Source organism: Rana temporaria, chromosome 1 (assembly GCF_905171775.1).
Source record: "Rana temporaria chromosome 1, aRanTem1.1, whole genome shotgun sequence".
Taxonomy (NCBI): Eukaryota; Metazoa; Chordata; class Amphibia; order Anura; family Ranidae; genus Rana; species Rana temporaria.
The window spans coordinates 557,723,839-557,744,467 of record NC_053489.1 but is presented as its reverse complement, the minus strand read 5'-3'; the positions used below and the strand labels follow the sequence as shown (position 1 = coordinate 557,744,467).

At 40.6% G+C, this 20,629-nt stretch overlaps 1 protein-coding gene across 3 annotated transcripts in view; it reads right to left on the bottom strand.

The window, feature by feature from the left end:
• TENM3 (teneurin transmembrane protein 3) overlaps positions 1-20,629 on the bottom strand; it is a 1,530,681-nt gene that overhangs the window by 412,228 nt on the left and 1,097,824 nt on the right. For 2 of the 3 annotated variants that reach the window (XM_040333815.1, XM_040333831.1), the window contains one exon: positions 9,949-10,152. The exons of the other annotated variant lie outside the window; for it this stretch is intronic. In XM_040333815.1, the coding sequence (XP_040189749.1) occupies positions 9,949-10,152 (204 nt within the window). The remainder of the gene's footprint in view (positions 1-9,948; positions 10,153-20,629) is intronic. 3 annotated transcript variants of the gene reach the window in all.

Below are 20,629 nucleotides of genomic sequence, written 5' to 3'. Positions count from 1 at the left end.
TGCAGGTTTGCAAAGTTGCCAAAAAGTCTACATTAAGTCGACCACCATCAAATGTTTTAAAATAGTGAAGTGGTGAACGTGTATTTCTGGAGTGCTGTTTATAAACACACCAGTGTACCCATGAATGTCTGTGATCTGAGCAGTCATTGGGCACCCCAGATTACTGGAACAATGTACAGAGCCAAGTGGAGTGACTCTGTACCTTGACCAATCACAGCAATCACAAATGTAGTATTTACATTTTAGAGCTCTCCCCTTCTTCCTACAATGGAGGAAGGGAAAGAAGATGTTTTTATTAATAAAAATTAAAATAATAAAGGGATTGTAGGCAGCAGCAGATTCAGTAGGGTTGTTTTTTTTAACACTCTTCGGTCCTATGCATTCTTAGCAAAGATGACGAACAGCATCACAAAACTGTAACTCCTGTTCACACAGTACTGAATGCTAACTCCAAATCTGCATGTTGTCACAAATCTTTACACTTTAGCTACATGCACATATTTTAGTTTACTAGAAAAAGCTGTTCATCTTCCACTTACACATTTATAGGCCAGAAATCCAATTCATTTAGGAACAGTATTTCTATTAACAATGTCAATGTTTTTTTGAGGATCTGAGTGGCTAAACACATGGATAATATGTAACGGGTCTCACACAGTTCTCTTTGTCTATTGCAATTCTCTGGGCTGAACGTCATTTATAGATGGAGATCCTTTAAATTGAACAGAATAATACAACAGAATTGTATTACAGTTGCGTGCTAAGATCAGGTCATGCTGCGTTTCTTAGTATCTGAGATCAAGGCTTAGCTAGGGAGCTGCGTCCCTGAAATTATTATTCCTGTGACAATGCATGTTCTATTTACTGTCTGTAACTTTGTTGCACTGAATAAGTAGTTATCCCCATAAATCACATAGCTTTTCTGTATTGGCAATATTTCATTTTTATCAGTTTCTTAAAAATTTCTTAACAAGCTTGACCACTTCCCGCCCAAGGTACGTCATATGACGTCATGGACTTTGAGTGGTGATATCTGAATGATGCCTGCAGCTACAGATTGCATTAGATGAAGTGGGACTGCATTGGGCAGCTATTCCAGCACAGTCCCACTGCATGATAATGCAAAATGTCTGGTCAGTTAACATCACTTTGTTACAGTGGACATATGTAGGGGACTTACTGTATAAGGTTCTGCCTCACCCCTAAGCAAAACAAGCAGTTGTCTCAAGCAGTGCTGGCACCGCCACACTGCATAGGAAAACTTTTATTTTGACCGGAGTTGGGCTTTATAGGATTACAATATTTTAGTTACTGGCCTGCATGAATCCAAGAGTTTACTTCTATAGTTTTAAACTGGATGATATCAACTGTGGCCCCACCCAGTCAAAACATATGTCCTTGCAATGACAGTGAAAAGGGTTCAGCCCAAATGCCCTTTCTCCCAGCTAAAGACTAGGAGGTTGTAGCTTGTGGCATAGATTTTTGCCAGGTGCACACAGTCATTTGGACATGCAAAATGCCTGGTCAGTTAACATCACTTTGTTACAGCATGGGGCATTGAAAAAAGTTTTGCGAGCACTTATTTTTTTTTAGCGCAAGGCACTGCATCACACCACACACCAGCCAATTGAACTTTATGAAATGTCTTCGTGACATTTCAATAAAGTTTGTTAAAAAAAAAGGAAACAAACTGCGTTACAAACATGGCGGCTGCTGTGAATGGACCCTATATCATTGACCCTATCCAATAATAAAGCAAATTAAGTCAAAATTTCTGATCGGTATCCTTGTCCTATCTCAGTAAATCAAAATACTGAAACCAGAGGATCAGAATGACAGCCAAGCTGAGTGACAACTTATTTATTTATTGACAGATTGTCTGTAAAATAACTTGAAAAAAGGTACTGAATCAGATTTTCTTTTGAAGTGCACCAATCAGTACAAAAAATGTATAGGAATAAAATTCTTCCACACCATAAACATTTTTACTAAATAAAATTCACCCAAAGTATAACCCTTTTCCTTTTAGTCTCCAGAGGACTTGAAGGGACAATACTCCCTTTTCAATCCCATCATCCATACAATTGTAGTATCTTCTTCTACGACCACTAATAAAACAATACATTAATAGAAGGTTTTATAGCCTGCATTGTTAGGCAATTATTTGCAGTAGTGTGTGGAATGTGGGGCTGTGTCTTTGGGTCCAAGTCTATCTCCATACATACTATAAAACGTTACAACTTTAATCAAGACTATAGGGGCAGAAGACACCTTCGGGTCATTGGATGTGCTATGCATATCATGTGCAGCGCAAGGAAAGCAATATAATGAATACAATTTCAGGCATTTTCGAATCTAAAGAAGAGGAAATGTATCATTACATCCATGGTACTCTGTAAACTTTATATTCATAAGCTCCTGGGAGCTAACCTTCTCTCTTCATCAGATCTGAAAGGATTTCTAAAGCCTGGCAATGCTGATATATATTCTGAGCAGTATTTGATTTGGGCGAACAGGTTGCCAGCAATATGCTGCATTGCAAAGCATTTCAAAGAACCGTCGTGTCTATAGCCAGGAAACAGTGGGTTTAAAAAAAATATATAATAATATATTGATATATTTTTGTTTCATTGTATTAACTGCCACCTGTTCCTTTCAAATTTGTACAGCGATGTGAAAAATGCCAAACACGTTGTTCTGCTTTCTCAAAGTCTCTGAATTTTCTACAAAAAGGAATACGAAATGCCTTGAACCCATAAGGGACGATTTGTCAAACAGAAATGTGTAATAATGACACCAACAACAAAAAAAGAAGGTATCATCTCAATGGTACAATCTTCATAAACAAAGAAGGCCAAAAAGTTACATTCAAGCATGCCCAGACTGGCAGATTGCCAGGGGTTAGTATTTGTGTTATAATACCGGAGGCTACTGGTGCAATACTAAGCACTAAGCAGCCTCAGATCTTTTATAATAAGAAGCCAACTTTATTGTAAGTTGTATGCCTCATCAATACTGCACAAGACATGATAGAACCTTTATTGGACCAGCAGGCCTAGTAAAGTTTGATCAGACAGATGCTAGAATATGCACAGGACTGTACTCATTTCACCAGCCTAAAAGCATAGATTTAGACAAAAAACAAAACTGTTGGGATGGGGAATACTGAAATAGTTAATAATTATCATTGCCAAATTACAACAAAACACAACGGGCCAGATTCACAAAAGAGATACGCCGGCGTTACGTCGGAGCTAGCCTTAGATTCCCGTCGCAAAGATAGGGCTGCTTTAACATGGTGTAAAATTACTCCACCATGTTAAAGTATGCCGTCTTTCCCGCGTAGCTTTTGAATTTTTTTGTTTTCCCAGCGTAAGTACGTTACGCACGTCGCGATTCTCAACACGTCGGCGCGTCGTAATTTTGCGCAAAGCACGTCGGGAAACTTGCGAACGGAGCATGCACAGTACGTCCGGCGCGGGAGCGCGCCTAATTTAAATGGTACCCGCCCCATTTGAATTGGGCCGCCTTGCGCCGGACGTGTTTACGATACACCGCCGCAAGTTTCCAGGTAAGTGCTTTGTGGATCGGGCATTTAGACTGAAAACTTGCGGCGGTGTAACGTAAACGGGTTACGTTACACTGCCCTGCAGGTACGAGAATCTGGCCCAAAATTCCCAAAAATGGAGACATCACCAGTTAGGCAAAATAAATACACTTGCATCCCTAAAAAGTCCTTATGACAGATTTTAAATGAACCAGCAGAAAATCTGGTATAATGCCATACCAAGTAATTTTGCATCTTCCAAGCAGATAGGTGCCAGAACTTTATTTAACCATGTACATATATTGCAAACTCCATGGTAAAATGCTTTACTGGTATAATGTGTTATGTAACATTGATCTGGTGTTTTATTACCGTGTTATACCATTATGTCTTGTAATGGTGTATTAGTATGATGTGTTTCTCTAGAATACTTTTATTACACTGTACGTCATTGTTATACTTTTACATCTGGTCGGTTCTGCTTTATGTAATTTTGCACTTCACTGATTCCATAAGTAAAATGCAGTTTACAAGGGAATGATCCCATCAATGCAATGTGACCTTAGTTTCATTTAAACATGTCTTCTAAAAAAACTGTTGAAGGAGTAATTTAATGAGATTGTTGCTACTGGCCCTATTTTTAGCGAAATGTCTAACTTCCTAGATCCTCCAAATGTTAAAGAAGAACTCTCAGGATCATTTGTAACTAAAATACTGGTTTAGAACAGCATGTTCAAATTCTTAGAAATGTTTGTTATATAAATCACAACTGATTCTTGTAATCATCCTTTTTTATTTTCAGCTTATCTGCTCCTCCCCATAAAGAACACCAATTTGTGGGCGTTCCTTTTGCAGGGAAGTATAGTGAGGCCTCGTACACACGACCATTTTCCTCGACAGAATTCATCAAGAAACTTGGTGGCAGAGCTTTTTTGCCGAGGAAAACGGTTGTGTGTATGTTTTTCATCGAGAAAACTGTCGTGGAACTCGATGAGAAAAAAAAACAAGATCTCTTTTTCCTCATCGGGAGTCTCAATTTCCTCGTCGTGTTTCTCGTCGGGCTGGTTTTCGACGAGAAACACATTCGTGTGTATGCTTAGAAACCCGCACATGCTCAGAAGGGTGGCGCCAGTGGAATCAAACTTCCCCTTTATAGTGCCGTCGTACGTGTTTTACGTCACCGCGTTTGAGAACGACAAGATTTTGTCTTGACAGTGTGTACGCAAAGAAAGCTTGTCAAGTTTCTCCACAAGCCTGACAAGGAACTCGTCGAGGAAAACGATGTTTCATTTACGACGAGTTTCTCGGCCATGTGTACGAGGCCTGTCATCAAAAGAAGTACTTCCCCTGCCATGAATCCCAGACTTAGACAGTCTCCTGCGCTCGATGAATGAATCCCAGAATGACTGAGACTGATGGTGTATGTGCAGGGATAGCAGGCAGTGCTCTACTGTGAGTGCACCTGTCTCTGCTACTTTTTTTCCCTTTCACAAACACTGGAGCTGACACAAACCCACCCCTTGTGTTCATTGTGATGGCACTAGTCTCCCTAGTGCCCAAGGCAAGCACTGTCAATCATAGCTAATTCATTTGTTTGCCCCCTTGGTATATGTATGATCAGACAGCAGTGGGGGGAGTGCTGCCTACACTTGTACTTTGACACCTTGGGGACAGGAACCAAAAAAAAAAAAACTTTGGTGAGACTTTAAGCTCTAGTTGTTGGAACTATGTCTCTACATTGAGTAAACTTAACGCAGTAATAAACCCAAAAGCAAACATCATTATATTGCATTATTATAATGCAGCTTACCACGCAATGGCTGCATTTGTTTTCTTTTTTTTAAGCTTTCTTTCCTATATTTTCATCTGGAGATGCAGCTAGTACATATAACCCTGTCCTCCTCCCAGACTAATGTCGCTCACACAAAAAAATATACAGATTACCGATCTTCTGTTTACATCACGTGATCAGCTGTCATTGACTGCTGATCACATGGTAAGGTGTCGGGATTGGCCCCTTACTCTGATCTGTAATCAGCTAAGTCTCCTAGACTCGGTGATCACAGAGCGCGCTGCGCACGGCCCACAGGAACACGCATGCTCAGGAGGACATCTAAGGATGCCCTCCTGGCAATTAAGACCCGTGCTGTAGCCATCTTTTGGCTACAGCACGGGTGGGAAGAAGTTAATTCAGGCAAATTAAGTGCATTGTAACCCCACAAAACGAATGCAGCGTACACACAACCGTTTTTCATGACGAGAAAAATTCTATTTTTTTAAATTGGTCATTAAAAATGATCGTGTGTAGGCTCCAGAGCATTTTTCTAGACAAGAAAAATGGCCATTAAAAATTTAGAACCTGCTCTATTTTTTCTCTACGTTTTTCACGTCGTGAAAAATGTTCGTGTGTAGAATTTAATGACGGGGAAAAAAACGTGCATGCTCGGGAGCAAGTTATGAGAAGGGACATTTGCATAATCAAGCCCAAAGGGTGGCGCCATTAGAATGGAACTTCCCCTTTATGGTGCCGTCGTACGTGTTGTATGTCACCGCACTTTGCTAGAGCATTTTTTTTCACAATCGTATGTATGCAAGGCAGGCTTAACAAGAATCACGTCGAGAAAAACGTCATTTTTGTCCATGACATTAAAAACGGTTGTGTGTACACGGCATAAGTCTGTGGCTTTTCCAAGACGTGGATTTCGTTTTATTGAATCACATAAAAAAAAAAGGAAATAGCTGACACCAAAGACACACAAAGTACACAAAGATACACTGAACCTGTGTTTACTTCAAATATATAATCCCACGCTGCAGACATTTCCATTTCTGAGATTTCCAGCACACAAATGGATATTTAAAGTGGATGCGAATTTGCATCACTTTAATAATGGTTCCCCACCTTTGTGTTCATCTGCACAATTACAGACGTGATGGTTATGACTCGCACCATTTGAAATTCCTTGAACCCGAGATGAATTTTGTCTGACTCCTGATTTCTGAACAATAGAAATGAAAACTAATAAAAGCGGACAGACAGATGAAATGAACGTTGTTGACCAGTCATGGATCAATGTGAATATTTTGTCATGGCACCTAATGAGATGCAACTCTGTTCTTTGACTGACAAGCTGATAGACAGCTCTGTAACTTGCCATAGCACCATAACTGTCAACGTTACATGTCTCTGTGGCAGGATGCCAGGGGGTAAGGGTAAGTCCACAGCTGCTTTGCTCGGGGCTGAATTTCATTCCTGTGGCATTCTGGGCAAACAAATGTGCGCTGAAAGCTGGCGAAGCAGCTGGTATAGGTGGCATATTTTTATGTTGCTTAATCACATATGTGCTTTGAACAGTGTAGGAACCAAACTTTTGATTAAAGCGATCCTTTTCTGCAGCAACCGATTGTAATTGCAGGAGTTATCCTATTCTGCAGCCTTACTGAATAAATGACACACAGAATATCTAATCTTTAGCTGTTAAAAGAACAGAAACACTTGCATGAGAGATACAGAGTGGCTGTTCTAGTCTGGAAAATGCTAACTTCCTGGCTGTTTTTTAGGCTCCAATACTGAACCAAAAGTAAGGCTGCATTCACACCTGAGCGTCGGTCGTTCGGTCGTTTTTTCCGGCGTTTTGTCAAGCGTATTCATGCTTATTTGCGCGTTTGCATACAGTGTCGTCCGACGTTTTTGTACTGCAACGTTTTTTATTTTAGCCAATATGAAAAATTATCATCTTTTCATCACTTGTTGCTATGTTGGTAGATTTTTTTAATCTTCTGCCTGGGTGAAAAGTTCTATTGATTAAAGCGACGAAACGCCCGCAAACGCTCGTTGTCGCACTAGTCACTTGAATTGAGGGTTTCCATTACTTTCTATGGAAATGGAAACGCTCAAAAACGACCAAACCGCCCGATACGCGCGACAAAAAAGGGTCCGGAACTTGTTTGAGATTCGTTCGGCGTGGAGATGTGAACCATCTCCATAGGGAATAATGTATTTTTTCCCCTCTAGCGTTTTTGAGCGTCGCGCTTCAGGCGGCAAAACGCTCAGGTGTGAATGCAGCCTAAAGCCCTGTACACACGATCGGTTTGTCTGATGAAAACAGACTGATGGACTGTTTTCATCGGACAAACCAATCGTGTGTGGGCCCCATCAGTATGTTTTCCATCGGTGAAAAAAAATAGAACATGTTTTAAAATTTTCCAATGGATAAAAAAACGATAGAAAAAACGAATCGTCTGTGTGGAAGCCCATCGGTCAAAAATCCATGCATGCTCAGAATCAATTTGACGCATGCTCGGAAGCATCAAACTTTATTTTTCTCAGCACGTCGTAGTGTTTTACGTCACCGCGTTGGACACGGTCGGATTTTTGACTGATGGTGTGTAGGCAAGACTGATGAAAGTCAGCTTCATCGGATATCCGACAAAAAAATCCATCGGATTGGATTCCATCAGATATCTGATCGTGTGCACAGGGCTTAAGAGATTTAGACAGACGTGAAGCCAGAGAGCCAGTAGGACAGCCAGGGAATTCACATTTTCTGAAAGTGGCCAGCAATGGGTGGTTAACTTTCATTGCTTTTGCCTCTACCATCCTCAGTCCCCCTTACTTTCCACAGCTCCATGCTCGCCTAGTCCTTGCTTCCATGGCCTGCAGCAATGTTTACATCCTGCAATGGACCTCTTCTATCTATGTTCACTGTATAGTCCCTATAGGTTTATATGGGGTTTTCTCCTGAGCGTCCCCTATGTCAGGAAAAAGCCTACTGCACACACGCGGCCAATGGAAAGGACAGACCGGCCACAGGATGTAAACAATGCAGCAGGCCATGGTGCCAAGTAAGCAGCTGTTGAAGAAGAGTGTTTAAAAGTCTACTTACCCATTAACAAATATATTGGCCCAGATTCTCAAAGGACTTACGACGGCGCAACGCCATGTACGCTGTCGTAAATCCTAATCTGGGCCATCGTATCTATGCGACTGATTCTTAGAATCAGTTACGCATAGATATCCATTAGATCTGACAGGCGTGAGGCTCTTACGCCGTCGGATCTTAAATGCATTTTTTTTGTCCGCTAGGTGTCACCTCCGTCGTTTCCCCGTCGAGTATGCAAATTAGCTAGATACGCGAATTCCCGAACGTACGCGCGGCCGACGCAGTGAAGTTACGACATTTACGTTTTTCTGGCGTAAAGTTCCCCCTGCTATATGAGGGGAAACCAATGTTAAGTATGGCCGTCGTTCCCGCGTCAAAATTTATAAATTTACGTTGTTTGCGTAAGTCGTCCGTGAATGGGGCTGGACACTATTTACGTTCACGTCGAAACCAATGACGTCATTGCGACGTCATTTGGAGCAATGCACCCTGGGATATTTTTTGGACGGCGCATGCGCAGTACGTTCGACGCGGGAACGCGCTTAATTGAAATACTACACGCCCCCTACCCGCCTAATTTGAATTAGGCGGACTTGCGCCAGATGATTTACGCTACGCCGCCGCAACTTTACACGAAAGTGCTTTGTGAATAAAGCACTTGCCTGTAAAACTTGCGGCGGCATAACGTAAATGAGATACGTTACGCCCGCCGACATTTACGCCATTCTACGAGAATCTGGGCCATAGTTCAGTTCAGCTCATAGTTAGTACAACAAACAGACTGAATATAAACACAGGTGTTTCTAAGTAAGGGAAGCATATGAGACACAATGTAAACACTAAGAAAGGATTTTTTTTTTTTTTTTTTTGGAAATTACGTTAAATTTAGTACATGACGTTTTTTGTTTTGTTTTTCGGATAGAGCAGGAAGGAATTAACATTTCTGTCAGGTCCCTGTTTCTGTCTTTCACCCAAATCTCCCCTTGGGAGATTTTCTCCCACTTCCTGTCCCTATATCTCCTGTGTAAGAAATGGGGCGGGTGTGATCGTTATGAAAACAGGAAGGCATCCTATATTTTTGTCTCTTTTGGAGAGATTCCTCACACTATCTGTACTGACAGAAGGAAATTAGGGTACATCTCCCTAATAGGGCCACACATGACAACAACCTGACAGAGGCTTTATCCCTTCCCTGTTCTATTTAAAATAAAAAAAATTGCTTGAGTTGTGCTTCTGTTATCAGAACTCCACTGGCCACTGTATTGTAACTTGGCATAAATGGAATGTGACACAATATTTTTTCATTGGGAAAATCTCGAGTTGCAGTTCTAAATTACAAAGTGGTAAAACATGATCATAAACACAGATTTTAGATAATACTCCCCCCGTTATTGTGTACAAAAGAACACGGGGATAACAGGAGGCATATATAAACAATAAAACAGAAAATGCAATAAATTAAAAAAAGAAATGCATTGAGGAGATAGCAGATCTATGGACAAGGTGTCCTACGCTTACCATGACACAAGACACTCTCTGACAGAAAACTTGGATGCACCAAATGTGTGCTGGCATTAAACTCGTCATCAGAGTCCTGAACTGACTGCTTGGCACTAGCACTTAATAACCACCTCTGGTTGTCATGAAGATGGGGAGATGAAGTAGGGGAATGTAATTGTTCAATAACAGAAGGGCTAGAAGATGAGGATGGCATGGGAGAACCTGAGGACAGAAATAACCAAGATGTAAAAACAAGCCATGGAGTAATGTATCGATACGAGCAAACAAAAATAATAAGATAAATCCATATTTAAAGTAATAAAAAAATGAAATAAAAAATAACATACACAACTATAATGTAGATAGTGAATTAAGAGGGGCGCCAACTAAAAACACCATAAAACAAATGTGTAACACTAGGTTCCTGCTCCTTTAACAGTGACACATTGTTAACATGAACTAGAAAATCAAAAAAAGGTGCTACCTTCAAATTGCAACAAAATTCAGTAAAAAATAAGCGCACATGAATCAATACAATATATCATATACAAAAGTCCATGTAAAAAAAGTGAGTCCATAAATATAAACATGTTCCCAAAATCGATGTCCAATCACTGTGTTCCTAAAAAGTAAAATATATAAAGGTGTGCCAATCTTCACCCAAAAAGTGCAACAAATCAATCTTTGCTCACCAGAACTACTCGACCATCAGGCATGTATCTTATCGGACTCCCCTTCTTACAAATACTAGAAAACTCCTCCAATAGATATCCAAACTCCTCTTCTCAGTTAGGGCACTGTAATGAAAGGATGTACAAGAAGGTATGTGCGCACCACCCAGAGGAAGTGACACTAGGGATGGCTCCGATCAATGCGTATCAGGCCTGCGCTTCAATGTATTTTGCGCATGACTTCCTGATGATGTGCACACGTGTAAAATGATACGCATTGACCGGAGCCTCCCTAGTGTTACTTCCTCTGGGTGGAATGCACGCCGGGTTCAATCCATGGATGACGGTGCGGGACCTATCGGCCGGGATGCTACACATGTCTTATGCCTACATACCTTCATGTACATCCTTTCATTACAGTGCCCCAACGGAGAAAGAGGAGTTTGGATTTCTATTGGAGAAGGTGTCCAGTATCTGTAAGAAGGGGAGTCCAATAAGATACATGCCTGATGGTCACGTGGTGGCCGAGTAGTTCTGGTGAGCGCATATTGATTTTTTGCACTTTGGGTGGAGCACCTTTACCCATTTTATTTCTTAGGAATACTGTAATTGGACACATTTATATTTTAGTTTTTTTTCTCTTTTTATGGACTCACTTTATTTATATGGACTTTTGTATATTGTATATAGTATTGATTTGTGTGTACTTATTTTCACAGAATTTTGTTGTGATTTGAGTATAACAAACTTTTGACATTTTTGGAGGTAACCATGCTTTAGCAGTAAATCATCCAAAAAAGGATTTATTGCCCTATGTTAAAGAAATACTTCCATCATCTATAGCTCTTCTTTTGCCCTCCAAGACCCTGGCAGGAGAACCCCCATAAAGCCATGGTAAGTAGGGAGTTCAGATTTTTCAGAAGAGCTATCGGTATCACTAGCCTTTGCGTTCTACATATATTCCTACAAAGACCATATTAAATATCACATGGTAAAGGAATATTATACCCTTTTCCCTCTGGTCATGGCTGTGGCAAAGTCAGACCTCGTACACACGACCGAGTTTCTCTGCAAAAATCAGCAAGAAACTTGCTGGGAGATATTTTTTTGCCGAGGAAACCGGTCGTGTGTACATTTTCGTAGAGGAAACTGTCGAGAAACTCGACGAGCCAAAAAGAGAGCAAGTTCTCTATTTCCTCGACGGGAATGGAGAAACTTGCCCTGTCGAGTTCCTCGACAGCCTAACAAGGAACTCGACGAGGAAAACAATGTGTTTCGCCCGTCGAGTTCCTCGGTCGTGTGTACGAGGCTTCAGGAGACTTCAGGCCAATCTTGAAGGAGGAATAATATAGTCACTATTTTACAAAAAAAGTAGAAATCTATTTTTGGTGATTTTAGACCCTAGTAAACACTGCTAGTTCACATCCAATAGAATAGATGATTCGATTTTATATGAGCAGCCGAATGTGTACGTAAACCAAAATCCTATTTTTCAGTATGCATACTGTCATGCCTACTGTGTATGCATTTTTCTCAAACACATTTTTGTGAATGTGTTTTTACTCGGAGAACCTGACAGTTTCACCACTTTCAGGCTGATAACGATAAACTGACGCCTTGCAAATAGCAGCATTATCAGCCCGTCATGTGCACTCCTTTAGTTGGCTGTTGGGCTGCCCGTCAAATCTGCTTGATAGGCAGCCCAACGGCCATTTGAAGAAGCACGCATGGCAGGCTGACAACGCTGATGCTAATTGCAAGACATTGGCTTACAGAATTTGCAGAATACAAAAATGTCCTATTCAAGTATCAAATGTTCAGCACTTGTAGATCCTGGGTCTGCAGCTCCAATCATAAACTAATCTCCTTCAATGTGTTATTATTCCAATTAAACACTATCCAAAAACAATGAAACAAAATTCCATTGTAACTTATTGGGTGTCAACCTTTAATCATATCTTGCTCACTTGCACATGCTTATTGATGAATGCACTGAAATATGGAACACCACTTACGAGACGGTGTATAGTCAGCATAATTTAATCGATGGGCTTGGAAAATTGTGTGCTATGCTGAATTTCACTCCAGCTCTCAGACATGCATGCACACAGGGCATTAAAACAAAAATGTAATAGCAGGATTAATAAGAATTGTCAGCTGGCTTTCCCCACTACTTCAAACCTGGAACGCTCGTACGTACTGCCAGCAGCCGCTCACACCAGCTAATTGGTAGCTTGAGAGACAAGAGTGAAAGTGCTATACAATGCCTGTAGATGGAGCACCCCGTCTAAAAACTACTAACACATGTGTCATGTATTACTACACGCTCATACAAACACTGATAATATCTGCAGACCTTGTTTTAATCTAGCGTTAAAGTACACATAAGGGGAAGAAAATAACGAGATCTTCACACAGGAAATTCAGCTTTTTCTTACGTTCACAATAATGTTGGGAGTTGTTATGTTCACAGATATTGTTTGCTGAGTCAAGATTTATCACTGAGATGTTCTCAGCAATGCAAGTACAAGCTCGAGCCAAATAAACACGATATACAGGGAAAAAAAAAAATAACGATTGCCAACATCCAATATTAATCAAAATTTGAGAGCAAATAAAGACATCTATGTAGGATCCCTAGAGAGGTGATATACAGCAACAGATCGGAATCCATGACTATTTTCACCACAATGATTATGATTTCTTGTTCAGTTCCAGAAATATATCAATATCACAGTCCATCATAGCTTGCCAATAGTATTCAGAATTAAGTACATCTATATACAACAATTTATCCCAAGTTTACATTGGATTACACGCATTGTCACAGTATCATACCTGGTGACAACTTATCGCTGGCTTTCTATAGGATTAAACAGTAATATATTACCGCTCAGTACAGAGCCTCTCTAGGGTCTAACAGGAACGCTGGCTCAGTACATTACAAGATACACTATCAAAGAGACTTTTCCTCAAGGGACATGACAGTAAGCCTCTTATAAATATCTTCTATTTTAACGTATCACATAATAATAGGATACTTTATTGTGTAGGATCTTAAAATGGAGACTGCTTGATCGCGAAAGAACAAAAACTATTCTTTACGCCAATAAAACTGTTAAACATTTCCTATTATAAAAAAAAAAAATATGTAAACATGAAAATATGCTATAAAATATACAAATGTGAATTTCTGAAATTCAAGGGCAAGCCTTAACCTAAAAACTGGCACGTGTTTCAGTTGAGTTTCTGAAATTATTCATCATCAAAGAGGCAGATCAGAGGAAAATCACACACATGTTCAGAGAGGAAAGTGAAGCAAAATTCAAGCCAGCAAGTAAATAACACACTGCAGATCTTTTTTTACTATTTTGAGCTAAATGTTGGCCCAGATATATGATTTGACTAAATCTGTATATAGACAACAATAAAAAGCAGTAGGACATGCAGACACAATCCAAACTTCTCTAGATGTCTGTAAATTATGTCTGTAGCATAACCATGAATGCTTGAGTTGTCCAAGCATACACAGTGATCAGAAAATGCTCCCTAATCTATCTAATCACTAATTCCACAACTGCCTTTGGCCACAGGTGATTAATAATCAGTCAACTGAGCAATGCTCATTTCATGTCTACAAATACCTAAGTATAGTTCAAGTCACATACGTCAAACACAAGGCCTGCAGGCCCAAATCCAGCCCGCCAGACCTTCACATGATGCCCTTGCATCCAATCTTGCAGTCAGAACGTCACAGGACTCCATTCTGCCAAATCCGGCTCTCACTATCCACTCCCGCTCCCCACTGTCACAGAAGCCTTCAGTATTTACAAGGGACAGCTTTGCTCTCAGTGGCTCCTGAATCTAACAGATCCCTGCACACACTCATGGTGGAGCATGGCAGGGACAGATCTCCAAAATCTGAAAGAGAACAATCTCCCTGCAAGGTGAGACAGAGCTGCCTACAGAGGGAGGTACTAGAGCCAGGTCTGGGGTGGGGGATGTTGGGGTAGCACACTGTGCTTAGCGCATCCCTAAACCCTGCACTTTGTAAACAGCATACCCCTGAACTCTATACGTAATGCACTCCTGAAATCTGCACTCTGTACGTATCACACCCCTGAACCCTGCACTCTATGAAATGCACCTCTAAACTCTGTACATAATGCACTCCTGAAACCTGCACTCTGTACGTAGAGCACTGCTGAACTCTGAACTCTGTACGTATAGAACGCCGGAACTCTGCACTCTGTACATAGAGCACTCCTGAACTCTGCACTCTGTACATAGAGCACTCTGCACATAGAGCACTCCTGAACTCTGTACGTAGAGCACTCCTGAACTCTGCACTCTGTACGTAGAGCACTCCTGAACTCTGCACTATGTACATAGAGCACTCCTGAACTCTGCACTATGTACATAGAGCACTCCTGAACTCTGCACTATGTACATAGAGCACTCCTGAACTCTGCACGTAGAGCACTCCTGAACTCTGCACTCTGTATGTAGAGCACTCCTGAACTCTGCACTCTGTACGTAGAGCACTCCTGAACTCTGCACATAGAACACTCCTGAACTCTGTACTCTGTACGTAGAGCACTCCTGAACTCTGCACTCTGTACGTAGAGCACTCCTGAACTCTGTACATAATGCACTTCTGAACTCTGCACGCTGTACATAATGCATTTCTGAACTCTGCACTCTGTAAGTAATTCACTCCTGAAACCTGCACTCTGTATGTAGATCACTCCTAAACTCTGCACTATGCAGAGCACTACTGAACTCTGCACTCTGTATGTAGATTACTCTTGAACTCTGTACCTAGCGTAACCCTGAACTTTGCTCTCTGTACGTAATGAACTTCTGAACCCTGCACTCTGTATGTAGCGCACCCCAGAGGCCTTCTTTGAGACCAGTGATTCTAGTCAAAACAAAAAGGTATCCATTTTTGTTGCTGTCCTATTGCTTTTTTGAAGAGGACTCTACTTATTTTCTGGTGAAGTGAGACAGGAAATATAACACTGATAGATAACATTAAACACACTTGAAACACGATGTGCAATAGTCCATAACAACCAGAAATTATGTGTTCCAGGTAAGATAAACAAAGCACATTTTCCCCCCTCCTAAAATGTGTCTTATGTTGACTTTTCCACATTTTTCAGGCAGCATCGGAATGCTAAAGATGAACGGTATGTGACACCGGCACTCATTTAAAACAAATAATAATGAATGATATATACAGGTAATATAATGTGATATAATATACAATTTACTAAACAATTCAGCAGCTATTCTCAAACAAACAGGGGGTTATTTATAAAAGGAAAATTCACTTTGCACTTGAAATTCCCTGAAATTGCACTTGGAAGTGCAGTCACTGTAAATCTGAGGGGGAGATCTGAAATGAGGGGAAGCTCTGCTGATTTTATTATCCAACCATGTGCAAGCTAAAATGCTGTTTTTTTATTTTCCTTGAATGTCCCCCTCGGATCTACAGCGACTGCATTTCCAAGTGCACTTTCAGTGCAATTTCAAGTCCACTTTGCACTTGTAGTTTGGACTTGTAATGCAAAGTGGATTTGCCTTTTCGTAAATAACCCCCATAGTCTCAAAAACAAATCATATATATTCAAACAAATAGTGCTATGACTTAATAACAGTCCAATAAAGAAACAGTCCAGTGAAATATAATACATTCTTGTGTGTCATGTCTTTAAATCTACCTTGTGAACAATAAGTGGCACTTTGGTCCCCACCTTTACTGCTTGTCAGTCCAACAGCTTGTGAGAAGTGGAAGCGTTATTTGTTTGAATATATTTTAAAGATGAATGGTAACTGGTTACTTAAGCTGTGTACACACGATCGGATTTCTGATGGAATAAAATCTGATGGATTTTTTCGGCGGAATTCCGATGAAGCGGACTTTCATCAGTCTTGCATACACACTATCAGACTAATTTCCGACCCTGCCAAAACGTGGTGACGTAAAACACTACAAGGAGCCGAAAAAATGAAGTTCAATGCTTCCGATCATGCGTCGACTTGATTCTGAGCATGTGTGGATTTTTCTCCGATGGAGTTCCACGCAGACGATCGGAATTTATTATCGTTTTTTTATCCATCAGAAAAATGTAAAACATGTTCTATTTTTTTTTTACACCGATGGAAAAAAGACCGATGGGGCCCACACACAATGGACGTTTTTCATAGGATAAACCGATCGTGTGTGGCTTTAGAGTAAGATTGGTAATATATGGGAAAATCTCTCACTAATTGACAAAAATAAATATTTTCTTTTGTTAATATTGACATACTGCCCGGGTCTATCATACATTTCTAGACCCATGTAATTATAGAAGAAACACAAAAGGGAATTACTTTTCCTTTAATAAAAAAATAAATTTGTGTTGGGGTAGGTGAAACTGGATTAACAAGGAACTGCACTCCCTAGTCATCTCTCGCCTCGATTACTGCAACTCCCTCCTCATTGGCCTATCTCTTCATACTCTAACCCCCCTTAAGTTCATCATCATCATGAATGCTGCTGTCAGACTCATCCACCTTACCAACCGCTTTGTATCTGCTACTCCTCTCTGTCAATCCCTCCACTTGCCCAACAAATTAAATTCAAAATACTAACTACCTACAAAGCCATCCACAACTTTGCCCCCAGCTACATCACTGACCTAGTCTCTAAATACCAACCTAATCGTTATCTTTGTTCTTCTCAAGACCTCCTGCTCTCTAGCTCTCTCATTACCTCCTCCCATGCTCGTCTCCAGGACTTTTCCAGAGCCTCTCCAAGCCTATGGAACTCCTTACCCCAATCTATCCGTCTATCTCCTTCTCTATTAGCTTTTAGAGGATCCCTGAAAACCCTCCTCTTCAGAGAAGCCTATCCTACCCACACCTAACAACTGTAATTTCATGTTGTCCATCTGATCATCCCCCCCGCAGCTACTACCCTTTGTTCCACTTAACCCTCCCTTCTAGATTGTAAGCTCTAACGAGCAGGGCCCTTTGATCCCTCCTGTATTGAATTGTATTGTAACTGTACTGTCTTCCCTGATGTTGTAAAGCACTGTGCAAATTGTTGGCGCTATATAAATCCTGTATAATAATAATAATAATAATAATAATAATAACTAAAATCCCGCTTTCAAAAACTGAGCAGGCAAGCTCTTAGTTGCAGAAGAGATATGAAATGCCTCTTCTGCAATAGAATAAACCTCAAGATACGTCAGAGTATGGTTCCACACTCTCTATGTTGGGACATGTCCCCAGAGGATAAGGATAAGAGAATAAACCTACATGCCTGCTTGTAGTCATTTGTGTACAATGAGCTGTACAGGTGAGGGTCTGTTGAAGGATAGGTAAGGAAAGCAGACTTTAGCTCCGCTTTAAAGATTGATTAAAAGAGAAAATCTGCCCATACACTTTTTTTATTTTGACTGATTCCGGATGAACCAACTAATTTGCTCTGTGGGTGGTCCTGTCAGCCACCTCCGGCCTGACATCCCTCGTTTGAAAGGTCAAAGGAGCAGGACAATTGTTGACAGCAGTAGAATCCAATCAGATATTGCCCCTGCTCGGGTATGTTGACAGTCAGCTTATCAAAATACAATAGCTGCAGTAAGAGATTTGCCCATCCTCGGTATATGGCATCAATAGAGGAATCAGCTTGTTTTTTTTTTCATCCTGTATGGTCAATTTAATTAAATTCTGTAAGCAAAGGGCTCGGCACTCGTATTTTTTGTGGTCTCCCTTCTGCTGATCTTTTTGCCATTAACCACTTCAGCCTTGGAAAGGTTTTACCCCCTTAAATACCAGGCCATTGTTTGCAATATGGCACTGCATTATTTTAACAGAATTTAATTGTGCGATGCTGTACCCAAATAAAATGAATGTCCTCCCCCCCCCCCTCCCGCACAAATAGAGCTTTCTTTTGATGGTATTTGATCATCTCTGTGGTTTTTATTTTTTGCACTATAAACAAAAAACAAAATGTTAAAAATTGTTATTTATTTTTTTACTTTCTGCTATAAAACATATCCAATAAAAAAATCAAATTTCTGCATGAATTTAGGCCAATATGTATTTTGCTACATGTTTTTGGTATAAAAAAAAAAAAATCACAATAAGTGTATATTGATTTGTTTGCGCAAAAGTTATAGCGTCTACAAATTTTTATGTAATTTTTTTTTTGCTAGTAATGGCGGCCATTAGTGATTTTTTTTGTGGGAATGCAACATTGTGGCAGACAAATCGGACAACAGACACTTTTAACACTTTTTTGAGGACCAGTGACACTGATACAGTGATCAGTGCTAAAAATATGCACTGTTACTGTACTAATGTACTAATGACACTGGCAGGGAAGGGGTCAACATCAGGGGCGATCAAAGGTTTAAGTGTGTCCCTGGGGGGGTGCTTGCCAACTGTGGGGGGGTTGGTCTGACTGGGTGAAGACAGAGATCAGTGTTTCTGCTTAGCAGGAACACAAGATCTCCATCTTCTCCCCCTGTCAGAATGGCATTTTGCCTCGTTTACATAGGCAGATCGCCATTCTGCCTCTTCGGAGAATGATCGCGGGTAGCCAGCGGACATCGGCTCCGCTGGACCCGCTGATTGACATCCTCACTGTCTAATCAGCGAGCAATCACACCTCCCGTGGCGCGCGCGCAACCGGCAGTGGCTATTGCACGAAATCAGGTATCTGATTTTGCGCAATAGAGCCACAGTGAATATGTGTTGGGCGGTTAACAAGCCCTGTTGTACATCTACATTGAGGCAGGTTTTTGCTTCCTCATATCAGTGTTACAGTAGTGACAGGACCAGATACCACTCTTTTATGAGACAAATCAGAGGCAGCAGTGCCTTAGATCTCATACTGCAGATATAGAGATATGAGGCTGTAGGCACAGAAATGTCTAGGCACCCTCACATATCAAGAAGTGCTCTTCTATATTCGCAAGGGGAATTCCAGACAAAACTTTTTTTTTTTTTTTTCAGTAAAACAAATAACACTTCTAAATTTCATTTTAACATGCTGTATATTGGAGGTATTAAAGGGTAACTACTTTACTGGGGTGAAAAATCCCCCCCCCCCAAAAAAAAGAGTATACAATTAGGTCAAAAGCCATATTGTAATATAACATTATTAAAAATGACCTTTCCTTGTCAATCCGCAGTGTTGTATTTTTCTGTAAAATGCTATATATCTGGAAATCTGGAGATGTTCTGTACACAGATAGTGTACGGAAAGCTCTCCAGAAATTTCATTTTCTGCTTGTGTGATTGGCTCTCTGATTCCCAGAAGTCTGCACTAAGCAGATTTTGGGCATCCTCTGCAACAAACGTTTCATTTTTAGTGAAATACTCCCAAAGTATCACGTCTAAAGGGATGCAGACCCTGCATTTTCCCCATATGAACACTGCAAGGGCAGCAGTTGATCGCTATTATAAAAATCTCTCCCATTCACATTCACTTTCCATATGGACACAGACAAACAAACAGCTATTTCTTCAGAATAACAAAAGGTAGGACTCTGCAACAAAGTTTGTTAAGATCCCTGCAATGTACACAGATAACCCAATGAGGAATGTTTTATTCTCAGCAAAGCAGAGCTACACTTTAAGATCCTTTCTACAATAGAATAGTGTATGTCAGCCTATTGTACCGAGTAACCCCAGACAACCAATCTTTGTAAAATATTGGATATTTTTTTGCTGATCATAGAGATACATTTGCAATCCCATTTTAGCATTCTGATGATGGGTGGATTATGAGCACATGTCCAACTCATCTCCAATGTCTTTGCCTGGTTTTAATATTCATTGCTGCAGAAATGTATTATAAAAGCCTCTGTATATATATATAACAAACGTGGACATGAGCTTTATCTGCTGTGTAAATATTTTTGGTCTCCTTGCGGTTAGACAGCGGGGAAATACCACAATCTACAGATAACCGGACACAAAGGATTTCTAATCTGTGGAGTGAGTCTTATCGCAAGGCTCGTTCC